Source organism: Nannospalax galili, unplaced genomic scaffold (assembly GCF_000622305.1).
Source record: "Nannospalax galili isolate Female #2095 unplaced genomic scaffold, S.galili_v1.0 scaffold8, whole genome shotgun sequence".
NCBI lineage: Eukaryota > Metazoa > Chordata > Mammalia > Rodentia > Spalacidae > Nannospalax > Nannospalax galili.
In genome coordinates this window covers 2,252,482-2,267,091 of record NW_008358318.1, presented here as the reverse complement: position 1 = coordinate 2,267,091, position 14,610 = coordinate 2,252,482, and the positions used below count along the sequence as shown (strand labels likewise).

General features: G+C 45.9%; 1 protein-coding gene across 1 annotated transcript; it reads right to left on the bottom strand.

Moving 5' to 3' along the window:
* Nucleotides 1-2,519: 2,519 nt before the first annotated feature.
* On the bottom strand, nucleotides 2,520-11,347 carry Rnf135 (ring finger protein 135). The gene is made up of 5 exons (XM_008821621.3): nucleotides 10,823-11,347; nucleotides 8,851-8,994; nucleotides 7,204-7,366; nucleotides 5,249-5,326; nucleotides 2,520-3,797 (listed from the first exon to the last, which is right to left on the bottom strand). The coding sequence occupies exons 1-5, from the start codon at nucleotides 11,162-11,164 to the stop codon at nucleotides 3,271-3,273; spliced, it is 1,254 nt and encodes a 417-aa protein (XP_008819843.1). The 5' UTR covers nucleotides 11,165-11,347; the 3' UTR covers nucleotides 2,520-3,270.
* Between the last annotated feature and the right edge of the window lie 3,263 nt (nucleotides 11,348-14,610).

Sequence of the window (14,610 nt, the reverse complement as noted above, 5' to 3'; positions counted from 1 at the left end):
CTGTAAGCCCCAGTTGTCCTGGAACTCACTATGTAGACCAGGCTGGCCTTGAACTCACAGAGGTCCGCCTGCCTCTGCCTCCGGAGTGCTGGGACTACAAGCGTGTGCTACCACGTCCGGCTTGTGTTTTATTTTTAGTGTATGCATGTATTGCCTGCATGTAGGTCAGTGCACCTGTGACATGCAATGCCTATGGAGGTCAGAAGAGGCTGTTGGATCCCCTGGGACTGGAGTTACAGACAGTTGTTAGCTGCCATGTGGGTGCTGGGATTCAAACCCAGGTCTTCTGCAAGAACAACCAGTGTTCTTAACCACTGAGCCATCTCTCCAGCCCCTACCTTTTAAAATTTTTATTTTGCTTTTTGGTTGATTTTTCTTGGGATTTCATGTTTAGCTTGCTAGACATAAAAGAGATTTTCTTTGGAGACTTTCTTTACATTGTTGGGTCTGAGAAAGCAACTGTTGTAAAAGCCCATGGGATGGGAACTGAGGGCTGAGAATATAGCCAGTGTTACAGTGCTTATCTAACAGGCCTGAGGCCCTAGGTCCAATTCACAGAACTAGAAAAATAAAAGCTTATAAGATAAAGAATTGAGGTGGTCTCAAGCCAACAGCCAGCAGGAAATATGTTTTTAGCCAAGTGTGGTGGTTTATGGCTCTAATCCTAGCACTTAGGAGGCTGAGGCAGGAAGACTGCTACAAGTTTGAGGCCATCCTCAGCTACATAGTAAGTTTCACACAATTCTAGGCTACAATGTAAGACTTTGTCTCAAATAAAAAGGAAAGAGAGGGGGCCTGGAGAGATGGTTCGGCACCCATTAAGAGCACTGGCTGCTCTTGCAGAGGACCCAGGTTCCATTCCCAGCACCCATATGGTGGGTATGAACCATCCTTAACTCCAGTTCTGGAGGAATCCGATGCCCTCTTCTGACCTTCTCGGCATTGCATGACACTGACAGGGTGCACTCACATACATGCAGGAAATATACTCATACTAATATTAAAAAAAAATAATAAGGGAAGAGATAGAGAAACAGAGAGAAAAACTAATGAGGTTCTCTGTCCAATGACCCACAAGGAACTGAAATGGTGACAATTATGTGAGCCTGGGAGCAGATCCTTCCCCAGTTGAGCCTCTGATGATGCTGTGGCCCCAGCTGACATGCCGATTACAGAAGTCTCAGCTAAGCTGTATCCTGACTCCTGACCTACAGAAATTATGGGATAAATAAACTGGGTGTGTGTGTGTATGTAGTGCTGAGGACTGAACCTAGGGCTTTGTGCATGCAAGGTAAGCATTCTACCTCTGAACTAAATCCCCAATCTATGTAAATTTTTAAAATATTATTTCGGCTTCTTTTATTTATTTAATAAATAAATAAATTAATTAATGTATGTATGTATGTATGAATGTATGTATTTATGTATTTATTTATTTATTTTTGGTCTTTTGAGACAGGGTCTCCCTGTAGCCCCAGCTGACCTGGAACTCGCTATGTAGACCAGGCTGGCCTTGAACTCACAGAGATCCGCCTGCCTCAGCCTCTCAAGTGCTGGGATTAAAGGTGTGTGCCACCACGCTCTGCAGGTATTTATTTATTTTTTATGTGTATGAGGGTATTGCCTGCTTATGTGTAAATGCACCCATGTTGTGCAATGCCGAAGGAGGTCAGAAAAGGGTGTCGAATCCCCTGGAACTGGAGTTACAGAAGGTTGTTAGCCACCATGTGGGTGCTGGGAATCGAACCCAGGTCTTCTGCAAGAATAGTCAGTGCTCTTAATCACTGAGCCATCTTTCCAGCTTCCCCCCCTCCTTTTTTTGAGACTATGTAGCACTGGCTTGCCTGAACTATGTAGCACTCACTATGTAGACTAGGTTGGCCTTGAACTCATAGAAGTCTGCCAGCCTCTGCCTCCAAAGTACTGGGATTAAAAGCACCATGCTGTCTCTCAGCCTGTGTATTTTTTTAAACCACTAAATTCATGGAACTATCATTATAAATATTGTTTTGTGATCTACTGATGGAATCAAACTAAAGCCCCCCAGGTTAAAGTATATTTAAACCAAATCCCCCAGACTAAAGAGTATTCAGAACAAGAAAGTAAGAAGTAAAATAATTCTAACTACTGAAAAAAATCTGACTTTTCCATGCTCCGGACATCACCAGAGACTTCTCCTCCCACTACTGCCGGTTGCCGCCAGCCCCTTATTGCTGGTTGCTGCCGGCCCCCTCCCACTGCTGCCGGTTGTGCATTGTGGTTTCTGCCTTTAAAAATCGCCTGTAAGCTGAGCTCGGGGCTGCTGTTCTCTATCTCTAAGTGAGGCAGGAGCCTCGTCTGCGCAAAAAATTAATCCTCTTGCTTGTTGAATCTCCTGGTCTGAGGACTGAGTTATTGGGGTGCAGCCTCCCATGGATGTTGGGTACCCCAGTCTGGGGGGGTCCTACACTACATCCCTTCTGTTTGTGGGTCCATCTGATAAAAAGATTACTACAAGGACTCATTAAACTCAGCAGAGCTGTAATACACATTTCAGTTTATTACAATGAAAGGCCACAAAATAAAATCATCAGTAGAAAAAGACACACAAGGTAGACTCCACAAAGGCTCCCAATTACCCTCTGCCACTAGTCTCGAGGACAGTGCTCCCCATTCCAACAGTGATATGTAGGGACATGGATGGTGTACTGCCAACTGGGGATGCTCACCCAAGCTTTGGTATCTAGGGCTTTTAGTTGGGGGGATCAGTCATGTAGGCATGTCTCACTGCCCACAAGGCTGGCTGAGCCTCCTTCCCTGGTGAATGGTCCAAAGCCCCAGGTAAACAAAGTCACTCTTATTAGGCAGGCTATTCCAATGCCTTAGAGGTCATCTCCCAGGTGCCAGTCAGAGGCCAGCCCTTTCTCTGAAATGTGCAAGGTTCAAAGACCTCAACCCTGCTTAGTTAGTCATATACCACCTGCCTCTTCCTCCCCAGTTCTGGGATTAAAGGTATGTGCTTCCACATCCAGCTGTTTTTTTGTTTTGTTTTGTTTTGTTTTTGTTGTTGTTGTTTTGCTTTGTTTTTGAGACAGGGTCTCACTATGTAGCCCTGGCTGGCCTGGAATTCACTATGTAGGCTGGCCTCTAACTCACAGAGATCCACCTACTTCTGCCTTCAGAGTGCTAGGATTAAAGGCATGCACCACCGCACCTGGCTATAAGTAGAATTCCTAAACTGCCACTTATCAGACAGACCAGGAAGCCATTGCTCTAACCCCTGGGGAACCTTTATGTCTTTACTTGCTTTATTTCCAGGGAATTTCCAGGACTTAAGCCATACAGCCAGAAGGCAGGATGCAGAGGAGAGGCAGAAACTTCACACTCATACAGAAGCCTATCCTGATTGCCAACTGAGTAGAAGGCAAGCTTTCTTGCCTCAAGGTCCAGCCATATGCCTACAACCTCAGGGCAATCTGAGTCAAGGTCAGTTTTCTTCATCATGGCCCAGGCAGACAACCGACCAGTCCCCTTCCACTCTATACACCATGAGTCCACAGTCCTTCCCAGCATCTGGTGCCGGCTCATGCCCCAAGAAGCCACCCCAACAGCCCAGTGGTTGCAGTACCTAGTGTCCACTTCCCAGTACTTCTTCCCAGAAGAGAGGGCTTGGGAACATAAGACCTGGCTGATTAAAAATCTCTCAGGACTCCAGCTATAAGATTGTAGACAGCGAGACACGGTTACTGTCCGGCAATTGTTGGACACCTCCAGGCTACAGGAGAGGCTCCTCAAGTCAAAGGTTGGACTGATGGCCCCTGGGGAGAATATAAACACCACAAAAACACGGACAGTCAGTTTCTGACCATCCACACTGGAAGGTCATTCACTCAATAGCAAAGCAGCACTGTATCTTTGCGGGTGATTTTTTTTTTTTACCATATAAACATTAAAATTGGTATGTAAGTGTATAGTTCCTGTATATAATCTTGATGTTGTTGTTGTATTAATACACTGTTCTTGCCTGGACTTTTTTTTACTTACCATCAGGAAGCTACCTCTGAATCCTATGTAATACAAAGCCCTTCTTGCTTTTCCCAATATCTGTGCTTTATGAGTATGATCACAGCTGCTTGTGTCCCTACAGTTACAACTCCAGCTTTTTTTTTTGGGGGGGGTCTTTTTGAGACAGGTTTCCCTGTAGCCCCAGCTGTCCTGGAACTCACTATGTAGACCAGGCTGGCCTTGAATTCACAAAGACCCGCCTGCCTCTGCCTCCCAAGTGCTGGGATCAAAGGTGTGTGCCACCATGCCCAGCCACAACTCCAGCTTTCTAATGAAGGTTCATGTCTTATTCATTTGTATATAGTATATCCTTCCTTTTTCCCTTTTCTTCATTACTTCCTTCTTCCTGTCTGTCTAGTGCTGGGAATCAAACCCAGGACCTTGCACATACTAGACAAGTGTTCTACCACTGAACCACACCCTCAGCTCCTACGGTTTCCTACTGAGTAAGTATAACTGCTAACACTTGAATACCATGTCAACCATGGTCTACCCCAGGCATCGGTCCTCCCTCCCTTTTTTATACCTCCAAGGCAATTCCACCCTGTTATTGTCTCTATTTCATAGATAAGGGAACCAAAACCCTAAGAGGTGAAGCAACTTGTCCAGGCTCATAAGGCTATCAGAGCTGCTGGGAGTCAAAAACAGCTCCAGGATCCATGTGCTCTTAAGGACCAGCCAGCCTGGAAAACAGCAGTACCTATGCAACTAGGGGAACAAGCAGGCGGCTGTAAATGATGTCTTCCAGCATGGATGTCTGGAGACTGCTTGGTATTTAAGTGCTTAGGGATCTAGCTGAGCCTGGAATTTTGGAATCTCAACCCTCTTTGCTTTGCATTCAGCTCTCCATGTCTAGGACCTGGTCTGGGGAACAAATTCAAGGGGTGAAGCCAAGGCCCCACAGAAAGGAGATGGGCATAGCAGGTGGTCCAGTTGAGTGGTTTAGGTTTTTGTTTGTTTGTTTTGAGACAGTTTTATGTAGCCCAGACTGGTCTCCAACTCACTATGTACCTAAGGATAACCTTGAAATATTCAGCCTCCTGTCTCTACTTCCCAAGTGCTAGGATTACAGGCATGTACCATCACACCTGGTTTATGTGGTGCTGTGGATATACAGGGCCTTGTTATGCTAATCAAGTACTCATGTACTGAGAGCTACATTCACAATCCTAATAGGTAAGTTTTAAGTGGACCTTGTACTTACATAGGGCAAACTGAGATGCTCTCCTGGGTACAGAGCACCTTTGATCAGGCAGCAGGCATGAAGAGGAAGACGGCATTTCTAGGAATCAAAAAAAAAGGGGGGGGGGGTTCCCATCTGAAAAAGGCAAACTAAAGGTATCTAACTGTCATGATTTAGACACAGACCTTGCAGTTCTCCTCACATATTTCTGGGTGTCTAGGCTGTGCCAGATAATACACATAGGCCAGGTACATCAGTAGTTAAGAGCTTAGACTGTTCTTGCAAAGGACCTGTTTGATTCCCAGCACCCATGCTGGGTGGCTCACAACTGCTTGTAACTCCAACTTCAGGGAGATCTGACGCCTCTGGCCTCCAAGGACACCCATATACATGTGTGCATTCCTACACACAGACACACACATGCACATAATTTAAAATAATAAAGATCAATCTTTGTAGTTGGCTATGGTAGTGCATGCCTTTAACTGCAGCACTTGGGAGGCAGAGGCAGGCAGATCTCTGTGAGTTTAAGGCCAGCCTGGTCTACATAGTGAATCAGGGAAACCCTGTCTCAAGAAGACCAAAAAGATCAGTCTTTGTAAGAAGAACTAATTATACAGTTTTATGTTGTGGTGGTTTGAAAAAAAAAATGTCCCCCATAGGCTCCAAGTATTTGGACATTTTGTCCCCAGATGGTGGCACTGGGGACATTTTGTCCCCAGATGGAGGTTTTAGAAGGTGTGGCTATCCTGGAGTAAGCACATCACTGGGGGTGGGCTTAGAGAATTCTTAAGCCTTGCTGGATCTCTAGTTGCTCTCTTGCTTCCTATGAGAGCTTAGCTTCTGCTGCTCCTGTTCCAGCTACCTCTAGCCACCATGCCTCCCTGCCATGACAGACTGTAATTCCCATGGAATCATAAGCTCAAATAAACTCTTTCTTCTATAAATTGCCTGGGTCAGTGCTTCTATCACAGCAACAGAAAAGTAACTAATACACATCTTTTTTTTTTTTTTTTTTTTTGAGACAGGGTCTCATGTAGCCCAGGCTGGCCTTGAACTCCTGATCCTCCCACCTCCACCTCCAAATGATGGGATTAAAGGCAAATACTACCCCATATGACTTCAGGCCTTGTTAATAAAGACATTTACTAGTTAAAAAAAAAATAGAGAGGGGGTCAGTGAAATGGCTCAGTGGGTAAAGGTGTTTGCAGTCAAGCCTGATGTTCAATCCCCACATGGTGGAAGGAAAGAACTGACTCCCCCAAATTGTCTTCTGATCTGCACACATATGTCATGTATGCATGTGTGAGTGAGTGTATGCACCTATACACACACCCACACAATAAAAACATATTTAAAGAAAAAGTGACCAGGTGTGGTAGCAGATGTGATAATAGACCCAGATACTCAGGAAGCTGAGGGAGAAGGATCATTGAATGTAGGAGTTCGAGACCAGACTGGGCAATATAAAGAGACCTCATCTCAAAAATGAAATCAAGGGACAGCAAGATGGCTCAGAGAATAAAGGCTCCTGCTTCCAAGCCTGACAACCTGATGACCCCTGTGACCCACTTGGTAGAAGGGGAGGACTGAAGCTATCCTCTGACTTCCATACACAAATCACATGGCAGCTAACAACCATCTGTAACTCCATTTTCAGGGAATCTGATTCCCTCTTCTGACCTCTGCAGGCACTGCATGACACAGGTACACTTATGCACATGCAGGCAAAACAGTCATACACACAAAATTTTTTTTTAAAAAGGGCCTGTGATTCAGAAAACACCTTGAGTCCGTATCCCAAAATGTACCCGGCCATCAACACACCTCAGCCCACTCCTACTCCACCTACAATACCAGAGAAAAAAGCAGTCAGGCTCTGGGATCTCATCCCCAAAGAACAAAGCTAGGCAGAGCTTGACCATTTCCACCCAACTTCCTTATTTAGTCCTCCTCCGCTCCATAACATCGCTCACCCTGTATGTGTTCTGCAGGACCATCTTTGCATGTGACATTCCCTTGCAATTTTTCCTGAATTTCTTCTAGATCATGGAGAATATCACTTATTTTCTCCTCAGATGTGTTGGAAGTCACTAGCTTTGGCAAAATCAAGGAATGTTCCGCCCCAGAGAAAGAAACCTATTGATAAAACCATAAAATAATAAATAAATGAAAGTCCGCTATGGAACTCATTAAATATACTCAAATTCTGTCATCCCTCTGCAAACACGTTTTCTAAAACAAAATTAGGCAGTCAGGCGTGGTGGTGCATGCCTATGGTCCCAGCACTTGGGAGGCAGAGGCAGGCGGATCTCTGTGAGTTCAAGGCCAGCCTGGTCTATATAGTGAGTTCCAGGGCAGCTGGGGTCTAAAAAAAAAAAAAACAAAAAAAAACAAAAAAAAAAAAAAAAAAAAAAAAGAAAAAAAGAAAATAGTCTTCTGGTATAATATACTGCAGCAAAATATTAAAGAGTGATTATGTCCGATAAGGTTATAACATTTCAGTTTCAGCTTTGGTGTACTGGGGATTGAGCCCAGGCCTCACGGATGTTAAACATGTGCTCAACCCTGTTCTCCTGAACTTAATTTGTTCTACTTAAGATGCCATATATTTTCTATTTTTTGTTTCTTTTGTTTTGTTTTGTTTTTTGACAAGGTCTCATGTAGCCCAGGTTGCTCTCAAACTCACTATGTAGCACACAATGATCTTGAACTCCTGATCTTCCTGCTTCTATCTCCCAAGTATGAGAGCATTACAGGCATGTGCCACAATATCCAGCTTGTTTCCAGGGGTGGAGTGGTGGTGGGGGTGTTTATCTATCTAGGGTCTCATGTAGTCCAGGCTGTCCTTGAACTTGCTATTTAATCAAGGATGACCTTGAACTCCTGGTCCTTCTGTCTCCTTCTTCCAAGTGCTGAGATTACAAACTTGTACTACCACATCCAGCACTTTTTAGTAATAAAAATGGATCTCTTTGGTGATTTCCATTTTTAAAATTTTAGACTCATGTTTTAGGGGATTTATAAAATAAATAATACAGATTATCAATGAGATAGGCCATGTAAATCAGAATTATCTCCTGACTTTCAAAATGCCACTTCTCAAGAGTCAACGTGTTGTATATGCCAGGTCTCAACACATGCTCCCTAGTTTCTTTTAACATCAGGCACTGATAGTTCCTGACATGCCCCTTGTCTGCTCACTAACTTGGCACCCGACTTTTCTTTCCAACGCTGCATGATGCATTCTTCATTCTTTTCACCAATCAGAAGTCGGCACTACTTTTATGACTACTGCTGACCTTTAATCCACATAAAATGTCACACAGTAGGCTTATCCCATTTCACCAAAGAAATTGAAGTTTATAGAGTTTAATTAAATTGTTGTAATTATGAATAACCTCCTCACCAAACCTTTAATCCCAACACTTGGGAGGCAGAGGCAGGTGGATCTCTGCGAGATTGAGGCCTAGCATGGACTACACAGTGAGCTCCAGGCCAGCTGGGGCTACAGGGAGACCCCAAAATTTGGGACTTGCTGCATCCCGTGTTTCATACTGCTCTATCTGGAAGCCGTCCTTCTCCCTGGCCCCCTTCACCCCTCTTTTCCCAGCTGAACCTACCATGCCCAGGATGTCCAGCTTATTGTCCCGTCTAGATTCTGAGCTGAGTATCTGCTTCTGAAGGTTCTTGACAATGTCCACAAGCTGTTGGACCAATTCTGTCAGCTCCTGGGCAACTTGTGTGGTGCTTTTCTGTACTGCTACCTTTAAAAGAACAAAACTGGGCTTCTGGTTCCATAAAAATGAACCCACGATTTACCACTAGAGAGAGAGGGAGCCATAAACACCACAGAGTTGGCATAAAAACAGATGTAAAAACCAATAGAAAAGAACAGAGAGTCAATAATAAAACCTTCACAAATATAGTTAAATGATTTTTGACAGGGCACCAAGATTCCTCAAAGGAGTAAAGAGCCTTTTAAACAAATACTGCTGGGGGGAAATGTATATCCACATACAAAAGGCTGAGGTCAGATTCTTAACAGTATATAGAAAAACTCAGTAGAACAGTATATGACTGGTATATATGAAGCCCTGAGATCAACCCTCAATTTAAAAAAAAATTGAAAATAGGAATCAATTCTAAGATAATACACACTGTAGCACTATTCAAAACCAAAAGGCAAAAACAATCCAAATATTCATCATTGAATAAAATGATTAAAAAATGGCATATCCAGCCTGGTGGCGCACACCTGTAGTCCCAGCACTTGGGAGGCATTGGCAGGCGGATCTCTGTGAGTTCAAGGCCAGCCTGGTCTGTATAGTGAGTTCCAGGACAGCTGGGGATACAGGGAGACCCTGTCAAAAAAAAAAAAAAGCATATCCACACATGATATAATTCAGCCATACAAAGGAAAGAATGTCTAATGCATGCTGCATGGATCAACCCTGAAAATACAGTAAAGAAGCCAGACACAATGGGCCATGGAATGAATCTGTTTACATGAAATTTCTAGAATAGTAAAGTCAGAGACAGAAAGATTAGATACGATCAGAGGATGGAGGGACAGGAATAGGGTATTACCGTTTAGCGGGTACAGAGGTCCTGTTTGTGGTGATGAAGTGGTGACACATTACTGGAACTATCACTTAAAGCCATTGAAGTGTACACTTTATTTTTTTTATTTTTATTTTTTTGGTCTTTTTGAGACAGGGTCTCCCTGTAACCCCAGCTGGCCTGGAACTCATGATGTAGACGAGGCTGGCCTTGAACTCACAAAGATCCACCTGCCTCTGCCTCCTGAGTGCTGGGATTAAAGGTGTTCGCCACCATGCCCGGCTTGAACTGTGCACCTTAAAATTCTTCAAATGGGGTGGTCGCACATACCTTTAATCCCAGCACTTGGGAGGCGGAGGCAGGAGGATCTCTGTGAGTTCAAGGCCAGCCTGGTCTACATAGAGAGTTTCAGGCTAGCTGGAACTACAGGGAGACCCTGTCTTAAAAAATAAAACAAAACAAAAATTGTTCAAATGGGTAGGCATGGTGACCCACACCTGTAGTCCCAGTATTTGGGAGCCAGAGACAGGAGGATCACCACACATCTTAAATTCGAGGCCAATTTATCTACAATAGCTAGATCCTGAAATAATAAACAGTAAGTTGAATTTTAAAATGTTAACGTGTATATATTTTACACACTAAAAATTTTCAGACATCACTGAAAGACTAGATAGATAAAAGTAGAAATACACAAAGGTGCACCACACCAAGGTTGAATGGGGTTTTGACTTTTAACGTGTTTGCTTGTTTGAGACAGGGTTTCTTAATTATGCAGCCCCTGCCTGCGTCCTACACACAGGCTGATCTTCCCGCCTCAGCCTCCCACGTCCTGAGTTTACTGATGTGCAGCCACCACGCTGGGCTTTTCTACTTCTTTACGCTCTTCTGAAACTGGCAAAGAGTCCCCCCAAAACAGGTTAGATCTGTGATTAAGAAAGTCCGGGAAGAACGGATGGCGAAGCGGGAGGGGCCCAGGGGATGCGCGCGCACCGCCAGAGCACAGCGAGCGCAAGGCCGGGGCCTCCCTACCGGCTGCGCGATGCGGCGCGGCGACGTCGAGGGTGCGGGTTCGAGGCCCGCCTCGGGCTCCTGCGCGGCGCGTCTGAACTTGTCAGCCAGGTCTTGCAGCAGGGTGTTCTTGCGCAGGGCGGGCTGCGTCTCCGGGCCCTCCCGGCAGGTGGGGCAGGCCCAGGCCCGGCCTGCCACGCCCTTGAACTGCGCTCCCCACAGGCTGGCCAGGCACTCTCGGCAGAAGCTGTGACCGCAGGGCAGCGTGGCCGGCCAGTCCAGGAGCCCTTGACAGATGACGCAAGCCAGGTCCTCCTCGCACAGCCACACCGGGACGGCGGCGCCGAGGCCCACGCCGGCCATGCCGACCTCCCGGGCCGCTCCCGCCGCGGCCGCCACCGCCCAGCAGGCTCCGCCCTCGCGCTTCCTGCCACGCCCCTCTTTTCCTCTCCCCAGGCGCCCAGCCACCTGCCCGGTGTCCCTCTGTCCCCGCGCTGATCGAGCCGCCCTCCGGCTGATCTGGAGTCACCGCCTCTGGCCTGGAACAGCAGCTACGTAGCCGCTAGATCCCTCCGGTCACCCCGATGCCCTCCCCTGTCCATCAGCATGCACCCCCAATGAGGAAGAAAGAAGGGTTGAGGAGCTCACTTTAGGGCTGCCCGCACTAGGCTCATGTTTGTTTAACCTTTTCCGAGATCCATGCTGAAAACCAACCATCCAAACAAAATCTTCATGGTAGTGCATGCTGAAGGTTTAAAGTTTTTTATGGGTTTTTTTTGGTTTGGGTTTTTTTGGGGGGGGGGCGGTGCTGGGGGTGGAACTCAGAAATTATCATAAATAATCCCTTAGCACATATCTTGATTAGGTATTTGTTTGCTGGCTTTGGTTTGTTTTGAGATGGGGGTCACGCTCTTTATTTTACCCTTGGCTGGCCTGGAATTCACCATGTAGATCAGGCTAACCTGAAACTGGTGGGTGATCTTTCAGCCTCTGCCTTAAAGGTGCTGATTATAGATTATAGGTACATAAACATGGCTTGTTTGCTCTGTGTGTGTGTGTGTGTGTGTGTGTGTGTGTAAAAGCACACAGTGGACTACCTCCGAGGTGGGTGCAGCCTGAGACAGGGTCTCTTCCTCCCCCTGCTTTATACCTGGCTAGCTGGCTTGACTCCCTGGGCCTCTCCTGTCTTGACCTCCCATCTCTATGAGAGACTGTAAACAAGATACTGCATCAGCTTTACTTGTGACTTAGTTTCTTTTACTGTCATGATAAAATACTCTGGCAAAAGCAACCTAATGGTTTCTTCTGCTTTGTAGTTCCAGGATACAGTCCATCAGGGAGAAGTCAAAGTAGCAGGAGTGCAGGTGGAGATCATGTCTCATCCACAGGCAGGAAGCAGGCAGGAATGAATGAATCCTGGCTGGGAACCCTTTCTCCACTTACACAGTCCAGTGATCCAGGCAGGGACTGGTGCCACCTCCAGTGGGGAGTCAGCATCTCAATCAAAGAATCAAGACAATCCCTCACGGTCATGCTCAGAAGCCCATCTCCCACGTGATTCTGGATTCTGTCAAGTTGACACCACTAGTCATGATTATCATGGTTTCTGTAGATCTTGACTCACATCCTACTCACACTTTTATGGGGAGTGCTTTTCGTACTGAGCTGCCTCCCCAGCCCCTAGGTTTTTGGGTTTCGGTTTTTATTTTGCTGTTTTTTGAAACAGAGTCTCCCTATAGCACCAGCCAGCCCGAAACTCTCTATGTAGAACAGGCTAGCCTCGATCTCAGAGATCTACCTGTCTCTGTCTCCTTGATGCTGGGGTTACAGGTGTGTGACATCATGCTCTGCTATTTTTATTTACTTTGAAATAAGGTTTCATGTAGTCCAGTCTCGTATCAAAACCCCTGGAACTGGAGTTACAGAGGCAGTTGTGAGGCTCCTGGTGTGGTTGCTGGGAGCAGAACCCAAGTCTTCTGCAAGAGTGGCAAGTACTTTTAACCTATGAGCCATCTCTTCGGCCGAATTGTTTTTGTTAATATTTTATTTATTATTTTTATTTTGTGTATGAGTGTATTGCCTGCATGTATGTGAGTACACCCATGTTGTGCAATGCCATGGAGGTCAGAAGAGGGATTCAGTGTCCCCTGGAACTGGAGTTAAAGATGGTTCATAGCTGCCATGTAGGTGCTGGGAATTGAACCGGGGTCCTCTGCAAGTGCAGTCAGTGCTCTCTGCTAAGCCATCTCTCCAGCCCCTAGCCCCCCATATTTTTAAAAGAAGTATTCACCTTTCTGAGCATTGTGGTACAGGCCTATAATCTTAGCACTCAAGAGACTGAGACAGGATTGCCCAAGAGTTTGAGGCCAGCCTAGGCAACAGAGTGAGACCCTGCCTAAAAAAACAAAACAAAACAAAAGGCAGGGGGAGGGTTGGAGAGATGACCCAATGGTTAAGAACACTGGCTGCTCTTTCAGAAGACCTGGGTTCAAATCACAGCACCCACATGGCAGCTAACAACTGTCCATAACTCTAGTTCCAGGGGATCCAAAGCCCTCTTCTGTCCTCCGTAGGCACTGCACACAGGTGCACTTACATACATACAGGAAAGACACACATACCTATAAAATAAAATAACTTCATTACAAATCAAATTTAGACTCCCTCACCCATCCATGCCGCCTTATCCCCACCAGACAGCATGTATTCTGCCATACATGTTAAGTACTATCCAGTCAAGCATTTATACCCTGATGTCCTTCAGGGCAAAATTTGTCCACTGGAGTCTAGAGAGCCCATCTAGAAATAGTATGTAAGGCATACTCTCCCTCACCCAGTAGCAATCAGCCTCCAATAATTCTCAGTCTAGGCGGGCCCACTCTTAAAAACTAAATTTAAGAGTCAGGTTTTTGTTCCGTTAATTGCAATGTTGGCTTGGTATCAGCGTGTGATGTTGTCTCATGTGAGGAAGAGACTCTAATGACAACAAGTACAAGGTTTTCCTTGATAGCTCATGCCAGGGCACTCATGGATAGATGCCTGGAAAAGTCTTCTGGAAAAAGGGAATTTTTCCTGGGCATAGTGGTGCACGCCTTTGGTCCCAACACTTGGGAGGTAGAGGCTGGCAGATCTCTGTGTGTTCAAGGCCAGCCTGGTCTACATAGTGAGTCTAGGACAGCTGGGCTACAGTGAGACCCTGTCTCAAAAAAAAAAAAAAAGAAAAAGAATTTTTGGATGTCCTCAGTCATACACACAATCCTGTTCCGCCTGCCAATCAGTGGACATCATCAATTTGAGAGAAGTCAATCCCCAGCATCTATTGGAAAAGCATCTTTAAAAAGAATCTTTTTGTCGGGGCTTGGTGTTGCACACCTTTAATCCCAGCACTCAGGAGGCAGAGGCAGGCAGATCCTCTGTGAGTTCAAGGCCAGCTTGGTCTATAGAGTGAGTTCCAGGCAGCTGGAGCTACAGGGAGACCCTGTCTCAAAAAGACCAAAAAAAAAAAAGAATCTTTTTGAGCCAGGCGTGGCAGTGCATGCATTTAATCCCAGCACTTGGGAAGCAGAGGCAGGCTGATCTCTGTGAGTTCAAGTCCAGCCTGGTCTACATAGTGAGTTCCAGGCCAGCTGGGGATACAAGGAGACCCTGACTCAAAAAGACCAAAAATAAATAAATAATATTTTTTTTAAATCACACACAGGCTCAGAAGTGGCCACCTGTGACAGTAGGCCAGTGGCCCTAGAATGCAGCTATTCTGGACTGGACAACAGGGCACAGGCCCTCCTGACACTTCTCCATGAGCTTCCTGA